General features: G+C 43.4%; 1 protein-coding gene across 2 annotated transcripts in view; it reads left to right on the top strand.

Moving 5' to 3' along the window:
- The window catches only part of Klhl2 (kelch like family member 2), a 115,569-nt gene extending 98,824 nt beyond the window's left edge, over positions 1–16,745 (top strand). For both annotated transcript variants that reach the window (XM_051169499.1, XM_051169500.1), the window contains 7 exons: positions 3,906–4,023; positions 5,484–5,681; positions 6,650–6,751; positions 8,616–8,744; positions 9,312–9,452; positions 14,296–14,439; positions 15,638–16,745. In XM_051169499.1, the coding sequence (XP_051025456.1) occupies positions 3,906–4,023; positions 5,484–5,681; positions 6,650–6,751; positions 8,616–8,744; positions 9,312–9,452; positions 14,296–14,439; positions 15,638–15,666 (861 nt within the window). In that variant the 3' untranslated portion in view covers positions 15,667–16,745. The remainder of the gene's footprint in view (positions 1–3,905; positions 4,024–5,483; positions 5,682–6,649; positions 6,752–8,615; positions 8,745–9,311; positions 9,453–14,295; positions 14,440–15,637) is intronic.
- The last annotated feature ends 1,080 nt before the right edge of the window (positions 16,746–17,825 follow it).

Below are 17,825 nucleotides of genomic sequence, written 5' to 3'. Positions count from 1 at the left end.
TGTGTGTGTGTGCGTGTGTGTGTGTACGTGCGTACGTGCATACATGTGTGCACATGGCTGTCAGAGGATGACTGGGGAGTCCATTCTTCCCTTCCCCTATGTGGGTCCTAGAGGTTAAATTCACATCATCAGGCACAGTGGCAGGTACCTCTCCTTGCTGAGCCATATTGACATCTCCCACTTAACTTTAATACTTCATAAATATTTCATGTCTGTGAGGAGGAGGAGAATAAAAGCCTTCTTGGCTCACGTGCCATCTTCTGGCATCTTCAGCTATATACTGCAGAGAGATCTTTAGAATCAAGATGAATTCCACCTAATTTCATCTAATTTCCAGGCTAAACACGGCACTTTCTCAGAGCTAAGGAGCTCTGGGTTAAATCCTGCCGAGTGTTTTATTTTCTCTTTGTAAGGTTTAAGCCATCTATTCACTTAAGTTGTCTCCTGGGCCTCCCTTTCCCACTCTTACCTCCTTCCAGAGTTTTCCACACTATAACTGCTGTTTGCAGTATGCATACGGATTCATGGCAGTTCTCTGGCACTCACTTCCTCAAGCTTTCCCTTGCTGTGGAGGAGCAGCAGTTCAGTTTTGAGTATGCACTTCCTGTATGCCCCATCCTTTCTCACATTTCTTTATGGGTTTTGGAAAAGGTGCTTATGTGAGAAGTTTTTCTATGGTACTGTTTATGATTTTACAGTGGTTATAGTCAGGATTTATTCTGAGTAGGTGAGAATGAAACAGGATTAATGTTGTATGCATGCGTATCTCATAGTAATGGTATCTGTATCATAATCTTGAAGGGTCAAATAGAATAAAGCACAGTAGCAATGTGGAGGAAATTACCGTAACTTCTGATAAATTCCCACTGTAAATATGTTTTCTCATGTGCACTCTGTTAAAGTTTTATTTATACATACATATATATATATATATATATATATATATATATATATATATATGAAACAGTGTTTATTTTTCTTAGCTTATTTCTTAATCCAGCTATCATACAAATTGAGATTCTTTTATAATCCAAGGCGTCACAACACAATCTTGAGCAGTTTAAGTCTGTTCTTAGCCTTCTGTGCTATTTTGTCTTGCTTCCAGCAAACATCCTTGTGATACTTGCACGTTGTAGCTTTCCTTGGCTCCTTCGTCCTGATTTTCCTTAGACCTCTACCCATGGTTGAATCCCCTACTTCCTCTCCCAATTCCTCCTCCTCTGGCAGGCAGGAAGTCCAGCCCTATTCTCTCTCCTGCTCATTGATTGGCTGCAGCTGCCTTATAGACATCTCAAGGAGACAGTTGGGGAGAAGCAAGTAAACAACATTTAAACAGTAAAGAACAAAGCTTGGAACCAGACATCAGGAGGGGTGGTTTACAGAAATCAGCATTTATATTACACAGTAACCTTATGCCTACAGCAATCACTAATTGCACATACGACTTATTAGCCTCACACACTTGTTTATGTTCTAGGTAAACTATATAAGCATTGTGTGAAGCATGTTTATATTTGAATATCATAGCAAGAAACTATAATCTTTTTAGGTTTATTTTTAATTTTTACTTATGTGTCTGTGTGTACAAATATGCGTGTGCATGCAGGCACACACGAAATGCAGAAGAGGGCATTGGATTCTCTGGCAGTGGAGTCACAAGCAGCTGTGGACCACCTGAGCTGGGTGCTGTTGTGTAGTCTCTACTAAAGCAGTACACATCATTACTGCTGAGCCATCTCTCCAACCCCCAGAGACGTACTGCTTCTGTGCTTTGTTTTTTTGTCTTAACCACCACCATCCCCGACCCCGGCTTTTGGTAAATAAATATTGATGTGTTTCTGGGTAAAGACAGTCTAAGTGGCCACAGGGATTGACTTGTCTCCCCACTTCTTGTCCTCTTCCGTCATTACCTTTGATCTTTCTCTCCAGAAGCTCTCCTTTGTGTGCTGTGACATACAGCGTGGCTCTCAGATCCCATTAAGTGACAAGGATCCAGTGATATGAACAGCCTCTTATGCTGGTCGCACAACACTTCCCGGTCCCTTCTGCTCTGCCGCGGCTTCTCATGCCGCCCCCTATGTTCTGCCCGCTCACTTTCCTCTGATCGCTGGAGTACAAATCTCTATCCCACTTTGTCTTTGTTGGATAAGTAAAATGAAGATGTTACCCCCTGCTCTCTGCAGTGACTTGCTTTCTCTTCTGTTCTCATTTCAGTATAGAAACAGTGGGCTTCAGTTTAAGAAGGATGAGATCTATCAGTCGGCATGCCCACTGAGGATTGTCAAGTATTCTCGGGGCTGGAGAGATGGCTCAGTGCTTAGGGATGTGTACTGTGCGTGCAGAGGACCTGAGTTTAGTTCCCATCGCCCTCATCCTCCAGCTTCTGCAGGCCCTGCGCTCAGCCTGCGCAAACCCCGCACTTAGACGCATACACATATAGGCATAGTTGAAGTCCAAAACAAAGTCTTTAAAATATCTGTATCCTGTTGTGAGGTTTGACATTTGCATTGGTGTTCACTGGGTACACCATTGAGGACCCTTTCCATACTGTAATTACCAGACAGCTTTGAACACAGATCTGTATGTACAGAGTTGCCACTACTGTCTTTATGGTTTGTTTGGTCTTTTGGTAGTAGGGTATAGTGATTTTCTTCCATTCTTGCTGTTTATTTGAATCCAGAACTGGAGGAATAACAGTAATAATTTGCACCGTTGGTCCATTGGTCCGTGGTAAGCCTTAACATCCTAAGGCTGTTTTGTTTTGCTTTACTCAATAACACGGGCTATTCTCCTTGAAACTTGGGATTTGCTGTGAGTCTGGAAACGCGGTTTCTATGTTTATATCTTTCTGTAGTTTTAAGTCATGCTGTCAAGATCACAAACATCCCACTTGTGTGAGTTTCTCCACATTGGCTTTTTTTTGTTTATTTTCAGTATTATTTCTCTCATCTTCTCCCCAAAGTCCTGCCATTCCTTACAGTTTTCCATCCAAGACTTTATTAACTGTGACATTGTCCTGATGTCATAGTTTTTATTCTTCCTTGCCAGAAAGTATCCATGTGTCTAGTAAAAGACAAACACATGGGTTTCTAAGTCCTGTCTGTCCTCCAAGGCCTTTGCTCTGGCTCCCGGCGAAGCCTTCACTAATCAAGGTCACTCTCTTTTTTTCTGTTCCCCAGTAGCAGTTAATGTCATACAGGTTTTTGATTATGCACAGTTGTATATGGGTCTGGAATTGCATCCTGGGGGTTAGGTCCTTAGTAGTGAGGTCTATAAGCTCTTGGTGGGCAGAGACCATGTCCTATGCAATTCCTGTCATAATCCTAAGCAGACAGAAATGTGGAGTTACTTGGTTAACCCGCTCCCCAAGTGACATGAGGAGAGTCTGCAGTCCTTGGTTGTCTCCAGCATTTGGCCATTGTGAGCTTGGCATCTCCATTATATTCTGATGATGGTTTATTAATTAAAATGATTTCTCCATGTGCGTACACTTTACTATCCTTTCTCTCATTTCCCACTCACAGGCTTTACTTCTGCCTCTTCTGTACTGTAGCAGTCTTCCCTCTGATCACTGCAGAACCAGCATCTGGTTTACAGCAAGCCCCAGTACTTTGCCAGTGCTGGCTGCCTACTGTTTTGCCTTCAATATTGCTTGAGTGGCCAGAAGCTTCTTTCAGTTTCTAAAAGCCTCATTTCTAAACTAAATGTGCTAGATGATAGAAGTGCAATTTTAACACGTGCCCCTTGCTGGTGTCGCTTTCATGTTGGCTAGGTAGCCATTTTCCCCCAGCTTGTGGTGCCCTTTTCATCCCAGCACTCCTCTTGGCAGTGTCTCTGTAGGATGCTGTCAGTGTCCTGAGTAGATGACGTCATCGGTTCAAGCACTTACATTTCTTCCCTTTTAGTTGATGGTGGTAGTCGGGGGCCAAGCGCCAAAGGCTATCCGAAGCGTGGAATGCTATGACTTCAAAGAGGAGCGATGGCACCAAGTGGCAGAGCTGCCTTCCAGGAGATGCAGGGCAGGTGAGTGTGGGGTGTTGTGATCAGCTCTCTGTTGCTGGGTCTTTGGGAGCTCTCAGATCTTTAGAAAAAAAGTGTCTATTAGAAAGCTGAGAGTGGTGGTCTGTGCCCAGCTCTCCAGAGGTGGAGGGAGGAGGAGGAGCTCATGGTCATCCTTAACTACACAGTGAGTTCAAGGCCAGCCTTGACAACATGAGGAAAAAAGAGAAGGAGGGTGTTGTATAGAACTGACAGAACCCGTTCTGTGGAAAGGATAGCAGCTCATTTTATTTTATTATTTTAATTTTTTAAGCTTTATTTATTTATTATTATGTATACAGTGCTCTGCTTGCATGTACTCCTGCAAGCCAGAAGAGGGCACCATATCTCACATTACAGATGGTTATGAGCCACCATGTGGTTGCTGGGAATTGAACTCAGGACCTTTGGAAGAGCAGGCGGTGTTCTTAACCACTGAGCTATCTCTCCAGCCCCTTATTATTTTATTTTAAGACAGGGTCTATGTGTCTATGTAGCCCATGCTGGCCTTGAACTTCCTGTTTCATCTGCCTTGGTCTCTGAAGCACTAGGATTACGGGAGTCTTCCATTATGCCTGGCTGCTATGCTGTCTTCATTTTTCGGCATTGTTCTGGTTTTCTAGGACAAACTGGCGGAGCTGGCAATTTGCTGACTAGTTACCTTAATAAAATATCAAGAGAGAAGAAAACTCTTTAATCTTGGGCCTTTAGTTCTAGAAATCTCCAACTAAGCCGTAAGCATCATTTGCTCCCTTTCCGGCCATTTGTTTTACAGACATGTTGAAGCAGATATTGTATAACCAGAACTACTCAAAAGGAGCAGTTGCAAATCTGGAGAATCTCTGCTGGGGCTGAGACGGGACCCATTGTTCTCGTCTCCTTCATAAAAGGAGTTCTCAGTGTAGTGTCTGTCCATGACAGTAGCGCCCCGCCAGCGTGTCCTGGTAATCGTTACGTGCCAGCAAACCCAGAGTTTCTTCATTCAGTAAGAATAAAGGGTTAGGGGTGTGATCCAGTTGTAGAGCACCTGCCTACCATGTATGAGGGCCAGGATTCAAGCGCCAGTAAAACACACGCGCGCGCGCGCACACACACACTCACACGCATACACGCATGCACGCATGAGCTCTCTCTTTTCCCTCTCCCTTTCTCTGTGTCTGTCTGTCTGTCTGTCCCGCCCCCCCCCCCCCCCCGCATTGGCTACTCTTTTGTGATACTAGTTTTGTCTATGGGGTGCAAGGCCAAGCAAGCCCTTTACTACCGAGTGCACATCTGATTTTCTGTTCCTTACAAATGCAGAGTTTTCAAGACTGACTCAGTATTTAAAACTCTTAAGAGTTGTGTGTTCTGACAAGGGTTGTAGGCTTTCTTGGCCGCGGCCTGCTTTCAGATCAGGGCAGCTGTTGGGTGGTATACTTATCCTGAATTGATGTCTTCCTTTGCAGGGATGGTCTATATGGCTGGGCTTGTCTTTGCTGTTGGTGGCTTTAATGGCTCACTGAGAGTTCGCACTGTAGATTCCTATGACCCCGTGAAAGACCAGTGGACCAGTGTGGCAAACATGCGAGACCGAAGAAGCACTCTCGGAGCGGCTGTGCTTAACGGGTTGTTATATGCCGTGGGGGGCTTTGATGGCAGCACAGGTAGTTTTTTTCTCTCTTTTTTTTTTTTTTTTTTTTTTTTTTTTTTTTTCAGGGGCTGGCCCAACCCTAACATTGAGGAGGTTTGGGCTGGGGAAAGTAGGGCAGGAAGAAGGGTTGACCCCAAGGAGGGCCATAAAGAGGGGCTTGCCAAAAAGCCCTCAGAGTGGGCTCTGAAACTTCTAGATGCAGCTGATTTTTTTCTCTCTTACATTGGTATTATAATTAGCATGTTAACCACATTTGTGGAACAGATTATGGTAAAATTAGCATATGCTTGAGTGCTTTGAGCAGGTATGATATCTAAGAGATGTTTTAAAGTGACACTAAGAATTTCTTTAAAGGCCAGTGTGGTGAATTTTAGGGACAGGAGAATTGTAACTGTAGCCTTGGCTATTGCATGAGAACTTGTCACAAAATCTTAAATTAATTTTTTCCTTTAAAAGATATCAATAGAGGCTGGAGAGATGGCTGCATAGTTAAGTGTGTTTTATGCTCATTGAGAGGACCAGAGTTTGGCTTCCAGCACCTAGGCCAAGCAGCTCACGACCCATGTCACTCTAGCTCTAGGATACCCAGCGCCCTCTTCTGGCCTGAATAAGCACTACAGTCTATGCACAAACCCATGTACGTAAACACTTAAGTAACAATTTTATGTAGGGTCATCGAAACACATAAATAGCTATTTTAAAAAGACGTAACAGTGAAAATTATATCGTTTTGTTTCTTGTGCATTAACTAATATCTGCCACTCTTCCGTGTTTAAAAATCTTATACATGGCAACGGCTTGAGTGGAAGCTTCTAGAAGAGAAGCCGCTCTTATCATGTAATTAGCATGTTCTCCCATTTCCTCCTTTTAATTTCAGCACAGTGTAGAATGCCTGGCATTATTTCTTCTGGTGATATTTATATAGAAGAACACCGGTGTCTTTTTGGAAGAGGAAATGAAGGGTGTTCTGCTTTCTCGCAGGTCTCTCGTCTGTGGAAGCATACAACATAAAGTCCAACGAGTGGTTTCACGTCGCCCCGATGAACACGAGGAGGAGCAGTGTGGGGGTGGGCGTCGTCGGAGGTAGGTCTGGCGGTCCCCTCACGTGAGCGTGTGCAGGTACTCTGGCCTGCTGGCTTCTGGAGACTGGGTCATCTGGAGATCTGAGCACTCTTCTAGAAATGGCTGAACGAAAAGCAGTGGTTGTATAGTTTAATTGTTCTCTTTTAAAATCAGTCCATTTACATAAGTTAAACTGTACAAGTAAGCCGGTTTTTTTTTTACCTGTTCCCTCCCTCCCCCTCTTTTTTTCCTCCCTCCCCTTCTTTGTATGTGACTTATATAAGACAGTCAACTGATTTTTTTTAAAAAAAAATTTTTTTTAAAAAACATTTCTGGGAATTGACCTCAGACACTAGACAAGCACTTTATTACCTAAGGGGCACCCAGCCCTTTCCCCTGGTCTTATTACAATTGTTGGGGAAACAATCTCAGGTCATTATACTTTAAAAAGTTTATATCTAAACGAGGGCCAGTCTACATTCAAAGCGGGAGGGGGGGCGAGGTTGCTTTAGTTAGCTCACATCACTTTGCTTACAGCTGAAGAAAAGTGTTTTGTTTAGATAATGGTCTCATTGTGTAGCCCTGCCTGTCCTGGAACTCACTCTGTAGCTCTGGGCTGGACTTGAACTCAAAGAACCACCTGCCTCTACCTCCAGAGTGCTAGGGCTAAAGAAATGTGCAACTAGTCCCAGCTTTCTGTATACTTTTAAAAGTTTTTTTGGGGGGTTGGGGGGGGTGGAATGGGAGAGGAGGGCTGGAGAGATGCTTTGCTAGTTAAGACTATCTACTGCACTTCCAGAGGACCTGACTTAGATTCCCAGCATTTCATAGCTTCCTATAACCCCAGCCCTAGGGCCATCCAATATCTCTGGTCTCTGTGGCATCTGTATTCACATGCAAGTGTGTTATGATTATTAATTATGTGTATAATTATTAATAATCATAAATGTATAATTAATAATAATAAATGCATTTCTTTTAAAGTGGCTTCTTAAAAATAATTGAAATGTCGTATAATTTCCCATTTCGCCACAATTCGTTTAAGATTATTTTTGTTACCCCAAAAAAGCCTTCCTACTTCCCCCAGCTGTCCCCTATCCTCCTTAGTCCTTAGCAATCACGACTTTCTGTTACCATGTACATTTCTCTCTTTCAGACCTTTTATATAAATGACATCAGAGCATGTTTATGACTAGCGTTTCTCAGCATGTTGCTTTTAATGTCATTATATTGCTATTTCATCCATGATATAGTATTAGCACGTTGTAACTTTTTCTTCCCAAATATTTCATTGTATTCTACATTTCATCCTGCTACTGGCTCTTTCTTTTAATGTATATGGATGGTTTGCTTACATGTACGCTTGCGCAGCGTGTGCCTGAAGTGCCCATGGAGACCAGAAGAGGGTGTCATATCCCCTGGAACTGAAGTTGGAAGTGGTTGTGAGCCTCCGTGTGGGTGCCAGGGATAGAACACGGGTCCTTTAGAAGCGCACCCAACTCTCTTAACTGTTGAGCCCTCTGTCTAGCCCCTTGCTACTGACTGTTGATTTAACTCCCTTCCCCAACTTACCATGATAACTGATATTTCTATTTTCCAAGATGTTGCTCATGAGTCAGCTAGGGTTACCTAAAGTCATGCATGGACTTCTCTTATGCTCTTAGTCAGATCACTGATGAAAGTATAAAAAATGTCAAGAATGCATCCTTGATTCCATGCACTGTTTGTAATAGGATTTGATCATTCCACCCGCTACCGTCTGTCAAGAGTATCGTGTGTTATGAAAATTAGAAATACTTTGCCACAGAGGAACTTACATTAATATCTCATGATGAGAAGGAGAATGGGTTGCTTACTTGGCTTTCTTTGTGGTTTCCACATCTAGGTTTGCTCTATGCCGTGGGGGGTTACGATGGAGCTTCGCGCCAGTGTCTCAGCACAGTAGAGTGCTATAACGCTACTGCAAACGAGTGGACGTACATAGCGGAAATGAGCACCAGGCGGAGCGGGGCAGGTAACTAGAAGCCCCAGTCATCAGCTGGGATGAAGTGACTGGGGAGCAACTGGGTACGGCGTGTGGAAAGTCTGCCGCTTTTACTGCCTCTGTCAAGTGCTTTTACATGGCAGTGATAAGTAAGACTACTGTGTGGTTTTACAGAGTGAAAGATCCTCTGCTTTGGTTATATAATGTTGTTTTGTCATTCCTTTTAGGTTTTTGTTTTTAGTGCTTATTTGGGAAGATGTTCAGCGAGCAAGTGTTTTCATGGCCACTGCTTTGCATTTGTATGCCTTCACAGACTGAACGCTTCAGAGAAAGTTGTTTGTGAAAGGGTTTTGTTGAAGGGCTTGGCGTGTTTTCCTTCTCTTTGACTTTCTTCTCTTAGTAGAACAGCGGCTCTCACTGAGGTCCTTGCCAGTCCGTTCCCTTCCATTTCTGCAGTGCCGAGCTTTCCTGTCAGAGCCCTGTCAGGGAGAGTTATGACTTCAGGGTTTCATCCCAAGGCATCTGCATCAGCTGCACTGAACCGCAAGGCTCTCACCTCCCTTGCTCGCCAGTAATGTGTTTGGTTGTGTTTTCTAGGTGTGGGCGTGTTAAACAACTTATTATATGCTGTAGGAGGTCATGATGGCCCTTTGGTCCGCAAGAGCGTTGAAGTATATGACCCCGCCACCAACGCCTGGAGACAGGTTGCAGATATGAACATGTGCAGAAGAAATGCAGGTATCTGTTGAGGCCAAGATTACGCTGTCCATAACTGCATTTTCAGGAACATTTTCCTAGTTTCACTGTGTGTCTTCATTGTTCTTTTGCTGATCTCGTTTCCTGATAGGCTTTGAGCACTTCCAGTGCAAAACTTATAATTCGTGCTTTAGCCCCTGCACTCGGGAAGCAGAGGCAGGTAGATCTCTCTGAGTTCGAGGCCAGCCTGTTCTACAGAGTGAGTTCCAGGTCAGCCAGGGCTACACAGAGAGAAACCTTGTCTTGAAAAACAAAACAAAACAAGCGCTTAAAATGAATTCCTAGGGCTGGAGCACAGTTTAGCACACATGCCTTCAATGTGTAAGACCGGGAGTTTGATCCCTATCAGCACCAAGGTAATTTTTTAAAAATTTAAGAAACCAGACATGGTGGCTCATGCCTATAATCCTAGCATTTGGGGCACTGAGGCAAGAGGAGTTTGAGGCTACATAGAGGGTTCCAGGTCAGCCTGCGCTTACAGAATAAGGCTGTCTCAAAACGGACAAACACATGTAAGACCCTATGGTAGAATGCTGGCCTAGCATCTCTGAGGGCCAGGGTTCAATCAGTAGGGCCACAGAAATCAGGCATAGTGGTAAATGCTTTTAGTCTAAGCATTCCACTTATGAAAACAGAAAGGTCAGAAGTTCAAGGTCACTGTTAGCTCTGTGTGTGTGTGTGTGTATTACTTTAGAAACCTAATATTTTCTACCATCTTTTGATGGTGGTTTGTAAACTGATTGACTGCTGGTCAAACCCTCTTTATTTGTTATTGAATTCATTGATTTTTTTTTTTTTTTTTAGTGCAAACATTTTTTAAAAAGATTTATTTTATTTATTGCATATGAGTGCTGTATCTGCAGAAGAGGGTAGCAGATCACATTATAGATGGTTGTGAACCACCATGTGGTTACTGGAAATTGAACTCAGGACCTCTGAAAGAGCGGGCGGCACTTTTAACCACTGAGCCATCTCTCCAGCCCCATTGCAAACATTTTTTTAAGTGCCTACCGCTTATCACATACCAGTGAGCTCAGTTCTTATGGAATCTGCCCAGTTGGGTAAATATCAATAGTAGGTAAAAGCTGCTTGAGCCACGTGTGGTGGTGCACTGGATTCCAGCTGTTGTGCGTTGTGTAACAAGACTTTCATAAACAAAGCAAATTATTATCTGAACCTTGGGGCGGGGAGCGGAGTCTGAGGAGCTTGCCCTGATTTAACGTGGTTCAAGATTCATAGAGAAACCTGTGGCCACCACAAAAAAATAATCTTGAGAACAAAGAGGTTTTCAAGGTCAGAGAGCTGCCGTCACGTGTTTCCCACAGATGGTTGAACATGTTGAGAAAGGGCTTAGCTGCAAGTGAGCTTCACATTATGTGAACATCACACTTTTACAATCCAAGGTGTTAGAGGCCTGTTACCCCATGTGGCCTCTTGATGTAATGAAAACAACCCAATAGGCATAACCTGTATGGAGCTACTGCCTGGGTAACATAGCTCACTGCTTAACAGTACATGTTTCTTTGATAAGTAGAAGCATGTGTTTTTCAAAAATAACTACAAAATGCATAAAACAGGAGCTATGGTTATTTACCATGAAGTATTGTGTATTGTTTGTAGCCACGCATGCAGTGTTTTTACACAGCTGGCAGGTCGATGGTTGTGTTCACATTGGCATTACCAGAAACAACCTGCCACCGTGTCAGATTAGCTGTCCCAGGCTGCAGCATCACTGGAGGGTAGGAATTTTCCATCTCTGTTACACTGTCATGGGATCAGCACTGTATATACAACCTATGGCTGCCCTAAACAGTTACGGCTCATATGACTACCGTACTTCAAAGACTCCTGGGAAGGAAGTGCTAGTGTTCTCCTGCCCTTTCCCTTAGTGTAAGTTCCTAGTGGTTCCCAAGGTTACCAGGCACCATTAGATTAGGTTGCTAGATGTCCTCCGTAAAAATGCTCTTTTGGTTTTCTTTGTGGCCAGAGGTACTGTACAAAGTACAGTACTGTAAGTACTGTCACTAAGCAGGACAAAATTTATAATTAACTGTTCGGTCGTGTACTTTACCTGATCAATTGTATTTGGTAAGATAGTAAAAATTTTTCAGCAAGAGATAGTCTAGAGGCTTTGCAGGACCCACAGGTCTGGGCCTTTGGGTTAGTAAATGTTTGATCCAGGGTGCAAGGACTCAGGACTAGGAACGTCAGGTAACCTTCACTCTTTGTTTCTGAAGCTCTTTCCAGTCTGTCTTTACATAATCTAGGAGAAAGGCAGGCCTCATCTAGGCACCTCCAAGGGGAAAAAAGGACTCATGGGGCAAGGAAGGGGCAGGACATGTCCTAATTACAAAAGGGGAGAAGTGAGGGCATCACAGAAGTTTAAGTTAGCAACCCATTTGTAGGCCATATTTCAAAAGTTTTCATAAGCGTGGTAAACTGTGACATCGAAATTGAACAACAACAACAAAAAAAATGCAGACATGGTGGCACGTACCTGTAATCCCCACGCTGGGGAGATATAAAGGCAAAAAAAAAAAAAAAAAATCTTGCATTCCAGGCTGCTCTGAGTGACACAAGTTCCAGGCTAGCCTGGGCTACATAGGGAGATACTGTGTAAACACCACCACCAACAACAAAATCAGAATGGAGAAAAAAGGAAATGTATGGCACGGAGAGCAGAAGAAAGAGATGAGAAGTGTTGCAAGCACCCTTGTAATAGTTATGACACCTGTAAGGTCCTTGGTACATGTTCGGTTGACATAAAGTAAACCAAACAGACCAGGACTGTCAAGAGCTTGCGATAGGTCTGTTCTTTTGGCAAAGTAGATTGTTGTTTCCCAACTGCCTAAAAGAACCTGGTGTAAGTAAATCTTAGGACTTTAGAAGGATGCAGAAGCCGACCTCCTCCACGGTGGGACACCCTTTCACCTGTATGCCCCTCACAGGTCAGCGTAGGACCTGAGCTCCTCCACGGTGGGACACCCTTTCACCTGTGTGCCCCTCACAGGTCAGCATAGGACCTGAGCTCCCTGGGCCATCCAGGGCCCATTGGATTTCCTCACCACCGTCTGTCAGTGAGCTAGCATGCACTTGAGTACACACGCTGACCTTGCGGAGCTGCTATAAAGACTTCTTCTGTTCCTAAAGATTTTTAATTGTTTGTAAACACCGTGAGTTTGGCTCTTGTGGAAAGACTAGACTAGGAAAATGGTTGAGAGTCTAAGAAAAAAGAGAGAAGGTTCGCTCCATTTTAGTGTAGTTTTGAAATACACATTTTTAATAATTCTGAAAATATTATATCTTTGTGTGTCTGAGGGACCAGGTCTCACTATGGACCAGGTTAGCCTAAAAACTTGGCTCTTCCCCTGCCACCCACATGCTTGGAGTCCAGGTATGTGTGTGCTCCCATGCCCAGGTTAGGCTTTTTACTTAAAAAGAAACAAATTCTGTTGACTTTAACCAAAATCTTGTTATTTTATGTGAATGTATGTGATGCCTGAAAGTGAACACCACTTGTATGTCTGGTACCTGTGGAGGGCAGAAGAGGGCACAGGGTCCCCTGGAACTGAAGTCTCAGACAGTTGTTATCACAGCTGCCATGCAGGTGTTGGGAATTGAACCCGGGTCCTCTGGAAAATCAGTTGGTGCTTTGAACTGCTGACCGCTCTCTCTAGCCCTAGACAAAGTGAAGTTGAAATATAATGTTTACCTCCCGATACATTGCCCAGGTTGCCCTTGAATTCGCCATATTCCTGCCTTAGCCACCAGAGTGCTAGGATTACAGCCTAAGCCATTACACCCAGCACCTCATACACGTTCGGCAGATGCTCGGCTACTGAACACACCACTCCCTTTAAAGAAAATAAAATAGGGGACTGGAGAGATGGCTCAGCAGTTAAGAGCACCATCTGCTCTTCCAGAGGTCCTGAGTTCAATTCCAGTGACCACATGGTGACTCGTAGCCATCTATCGTGAGATCTGGCGCCCTCTTCTGGTGTGCAAGTGTACATGCGGGCAGAGTACTGTATATGTAATAAATAAATCTTTAAAAAAAAAAAAAAAGAATGCACATATACTACCAAGAAGAGACTTGATACCCTATGAGCATATAGAGGGGGAAGAAGTCCCCCTCAGTCACAGTCATAGGGGAGGGGAGTAAGGGGAGAATGGGAGGGAGGGAGGAATGGGAGGATACAAGGGATGGGATAACCATTGAGATGTAATAAGAATAAATCAATAAAATAAAAGTAAAAAAAAAAAAGAAAAGAAAGTAGCTGAACCATCCAATGGAAGACTAGAAATCACAGATAGGGTAGGCAGTTGTTCTACGAGTGAGCTATGTAGATAGCCCCAGCTCTCATTTCAACTTCCTGTTAATAAATGTTTTCTTATATTTCCCTAAAAAGCTGACATGGAGAACATTACCACTATGACCTCTCTTTCCCTGTCTCCTCTCCCTTCCCCTTTCCTTCCTTCCTCCCTCTCCCCCTCCCTCCCCCTCCCTCCTCCCTTTCCCTCCTCAGTCTCCTTCTCCCTTCTCCCTCTCCCTCTCCCTTCCCCTCCCCCTCTTCCTCTTTCTTTGTGTTTCTAAGATGAAGAGTGAGATACTTTCTAACCTACATGTAAAGCTGTGTGGTTGTAGTTGAGTGAATTGGTATAGCTAAAGCAGCTACTGCAGAAAGGATGCACAGTAGAAGCTGTGCTCCTGCACAGAGGAGGTCTCACGTAACATCCTCCCCTCCTCTGCCTCCTTCTGTGGAACATCTCTTGCACCCACCTGGAGGTTGTAAATAATTGTTTCCTCTCTGCATAACTTTTTAAGGTGTCTGTGCAGTTAACGGTCTGTTATATGTTGTCGGAGGAGATGACGGTTCCTGTAACTTGGCGTCAGTAGAGTATTATAACCCCACAACAGATAAATGGACAGTTGTGTCCTCTTGTATGAGCACGGGGAGAAGCTATGCAGGTACGGTTGCTTCATTCTCTGTCTCCTGCTATACACGTGACATATCTTCCTGTAAGAGGATCTTCTGTGATGTACACTTACACAGTGTGCCCTGGGTGTGTGTGTTTTCCCAGTGAAGCACCAGCATTCTCATTGTGTAATACTTAAAAGCCCGAACCTCCAGCTCAGAAGTACTTAATAAATTATAATGATTAAATAATGTCTATGGTGGAGAGCAGTTTACTATGCAGCAAGGCTTTCATTCCTTGACTAGGAAGCGTAACGAAGGGGGTCACAAGGGCTCAAGCGAGCAAAGGCTCTGGCCAAGCTCTGTGATCTGAGCTGAATCTCTGAGAGCTACACGATGTAAGGAGTAAAATGACTCCCATGGGTTGTCCTCTGACCTCCATGTATGGGCTGTGACACATACGCCTTCTTTCTGATGGCACTCACACATGCCCACAGGACTGTCACCAAGACCAAGATGGACATCCAGCATGTCTTCTGAACCCTTCAAGTACTAGCTACACTTTCTTATTTTCTCACTAACGCAACTTCTCCCCACTAAATAACTTCGAAGGGAGAAAAAAAAGTTGTAGGGCAAATAGTCTGCTGTAGAATTTATTCAGGTCTAAGCAGAGCTTTCACAGTCATTTATGTTACAGTGGTCATGTTGGGGCTGGAGAGACGGCTCAGGCTTAAGAGTGCTTAGTGGATTTGCAGGAACCTCCAGCTCCAGGACAGCTGACAGGCTCTTCCAGGAGGGACATACTCAGACACACACAGATACACATAATTAAATGATGAAAACCAGCCCTTTTTAAAAAGGCGTTATTAGAGACAGAGACAGAGGCGAGGTGGTAAAGGCTGGAAAGATGGTGCAGCCGTTGAGAGTGTTGGTTGCTCTTGCATGGGAACCAGGCTCAGTCCCCAGCAACCTTATGGTGGTTTACAAACATGGCTAACCCAGTATGAGGAGACCAGTGCCTTTCCCTGACTTCCGAGTTCACTAGGCACACACCTCGGCACACATGTGATGTACATACATGCACTCGTGCAAAACACTCATATACATAAAATAAATAAATCTAATTTTTAAAACATAGTGCTGCATGCTTGGAGGAAAGGCACTCAGAAGCTGCCTGTGGCTTTAGCAGTAGAGGAGTCCAGATTTCCTCAAAAGCACAGAGTGTTGCTATTTCTTCATTTCTTCATGCAGGGGTCACAGTTATTGATAAACCGTTATGAGCCCGAAGGACATTTTCAGCGTATCAATACACGAGGAACAGGCACCATCAACAAGTATTTCTGAAGTGACTGAGAGCCTAGCGCTTCTCCACTAGGAGCTGCACTTTACGTCTCAGTGGAAGACGAGATCATCTGCCTTTAGAGGCCTCGGATACTGAAGATTATTTTTGGTAGAAGCACTGTGTAGGTTTTCTCTGCACCGAGCAGCAGCTGACTGACAACAAGAGACCTAGACTGCGGTCCCTACGCCATGGTCTTTAGGCAACAGTTGCTTTCATAAAACTAGTTCTTATCAGCCTCGAATGACTATGGATTATTTTGTGAAAGAGAATAAAGTTAACATGTGTTCTTGTAAAATTAAGTTTTATCTTTATTCTTTCTCCTGAAAACTCATGGGAACAGAATCTTTGGGACAGACTAAAATCTATGTAAGTATAAACATAGTAGAGGGATGAAACTGTTTGCTTTTATAAGTATCTTTGATTACATGGATATAATAAATTGTGTGCATATAAATGTGTGTCTATATGCTTTCCTTTAAATATGTTTGAAAAGGTGTTTGAAACTTGATTATCTATTTATAATTGGCACAGTACTTTGAATTATGCCAGTACTACATTGTAAAACAGAGTTGTATTTTTTGATATTTAACAATGCTTAACACTTTAAAACGCCACTTCTGAGGAATGAAAATGGCGTAACACACTTTAATATGTGTGATGCCAAACTTTTTTAAATAAAACATAAATTATGCTTATTTATTTTTTTTCTTTAGTTTAATCTTGGTCATGTTTTGGTGTGTGTTTTTAATTTTTTTTTCCCTAAAGTAACACTTTTGGCATGAAAATACCTGCAGGTTTTTGATGATATAATGAATGTATGGAATTCAACTGAATTTGCATGGTCTTAAGAATTTTTCTGTGTGTATAAATCTAGCTGCTATTAATGGAAGAGAAAGCTTTCTGTGAGTAACCATGTGTATTGAGCAGATAGGGTTTCTGAGATCTTCGGTTAATCTCTCTAAAGATGACCACCATGTGTCTTTCTTGAATTATCTTTGAATAAAAGTTTGTATATTATTTGTTTTACAATGTCCTTGATTTTTACCTGTGCAACATGCTTGCCCGTTCTTTTTGCAAAACTTGGGTTCTCCAACTTCCTAAATTGATTTTTTTTTTTTTAATGTTTTTAACAAATCTTTATGGCCAACAGAATTTTTTTAAAAAGCAAGTGGCCTTGGATGGGGAAGCTGGCTGTGAAGCAGCCAAGAACCCACAGCTTTGGTAGTAACACGGAGAACTGGAGGACGGGAGGCAGGGTGTGGGCTGAAGTGCTCGGCACAGCAGGAAGGATGGAACTGAAAGAAAGTAATAAGCCTGTAACTATCTGTCAGGAGAGGACTCTAAAGGGTTAAGTTGCACTGTTGGCAAAATCATTAGGAAAAAAACATAGGGTAGCATTTCTCTGTAGTTGATACAAGTTGTTCGGATTTAAACAAGCACATTACACAGTTGAGGTCTCCATTGTAAATGAAGATAGAATTTAATCAGAAAGGGCCTGTGTTCACTTGATGAAGCATGAATGTCCACATTAGTTCAGTCTCCCCGCATAGCCATTATTAGCAACCGTGTCAGGGGTCTAGTGAATTTGCATGGAACTCGGCCATTTCTAGCAGCAGCATCAAGAGAAGGATGCGGAGGAACACTCTCTTTCCCAGTTACTTCCTAGGATATAACCAGGGGGAAATGGTTCTCTTCTCAGATCTTTGCTTAGATGTGTGTGGAGTGTGCCCTCACACATGCACAGTTCTCCTGAGGCTGTTTCCTGGGTAGCCAGTAGTTCATTATTACCCTATCAGGGAGACAGTGTCAAATCCAACAGGACTGAGGGCTCAGCGCCACCAGCCTCCCCACCCCCACCTCAGATGCCAACCACTGGTACTTCTTCCTAAGTGACTGAAAACAGACAGCAGTGACACTCCTTCCTCAGGTGACATCTGTTTGCTCATATTAGCCCACAGCTCGGGAAGACATGTTCTGGTTTGCTTCGCTTTATTTTTTTAGATAGGGTCTCAGATGTAGCTCTGAATGTCCTATGCAAACCAAGGTGGTCTTAAACTTAAGAGATCCACCCACCTCTGCCTCCTGAGTGTTGGGATT

The sequence above is a fragment of the Acomys russatus genome, chromosome 27 (genome assembly GCF_903995435.1).
Source record: "Acomys russatus chromosome 27, mAcoRus1.1, whole genome shotgun sequence".
Lineage (NCBI taxonomy): Eukaryota > Metazoa > Chordata > Mammalia > Rodentia > Muridae > Acomys > Acomys russatus.
The sequence above is the reverse complement of the archived record's forward strand: the minus strand, read 5'-3'. Positions and strand labels throughout refer to the sequence as shown.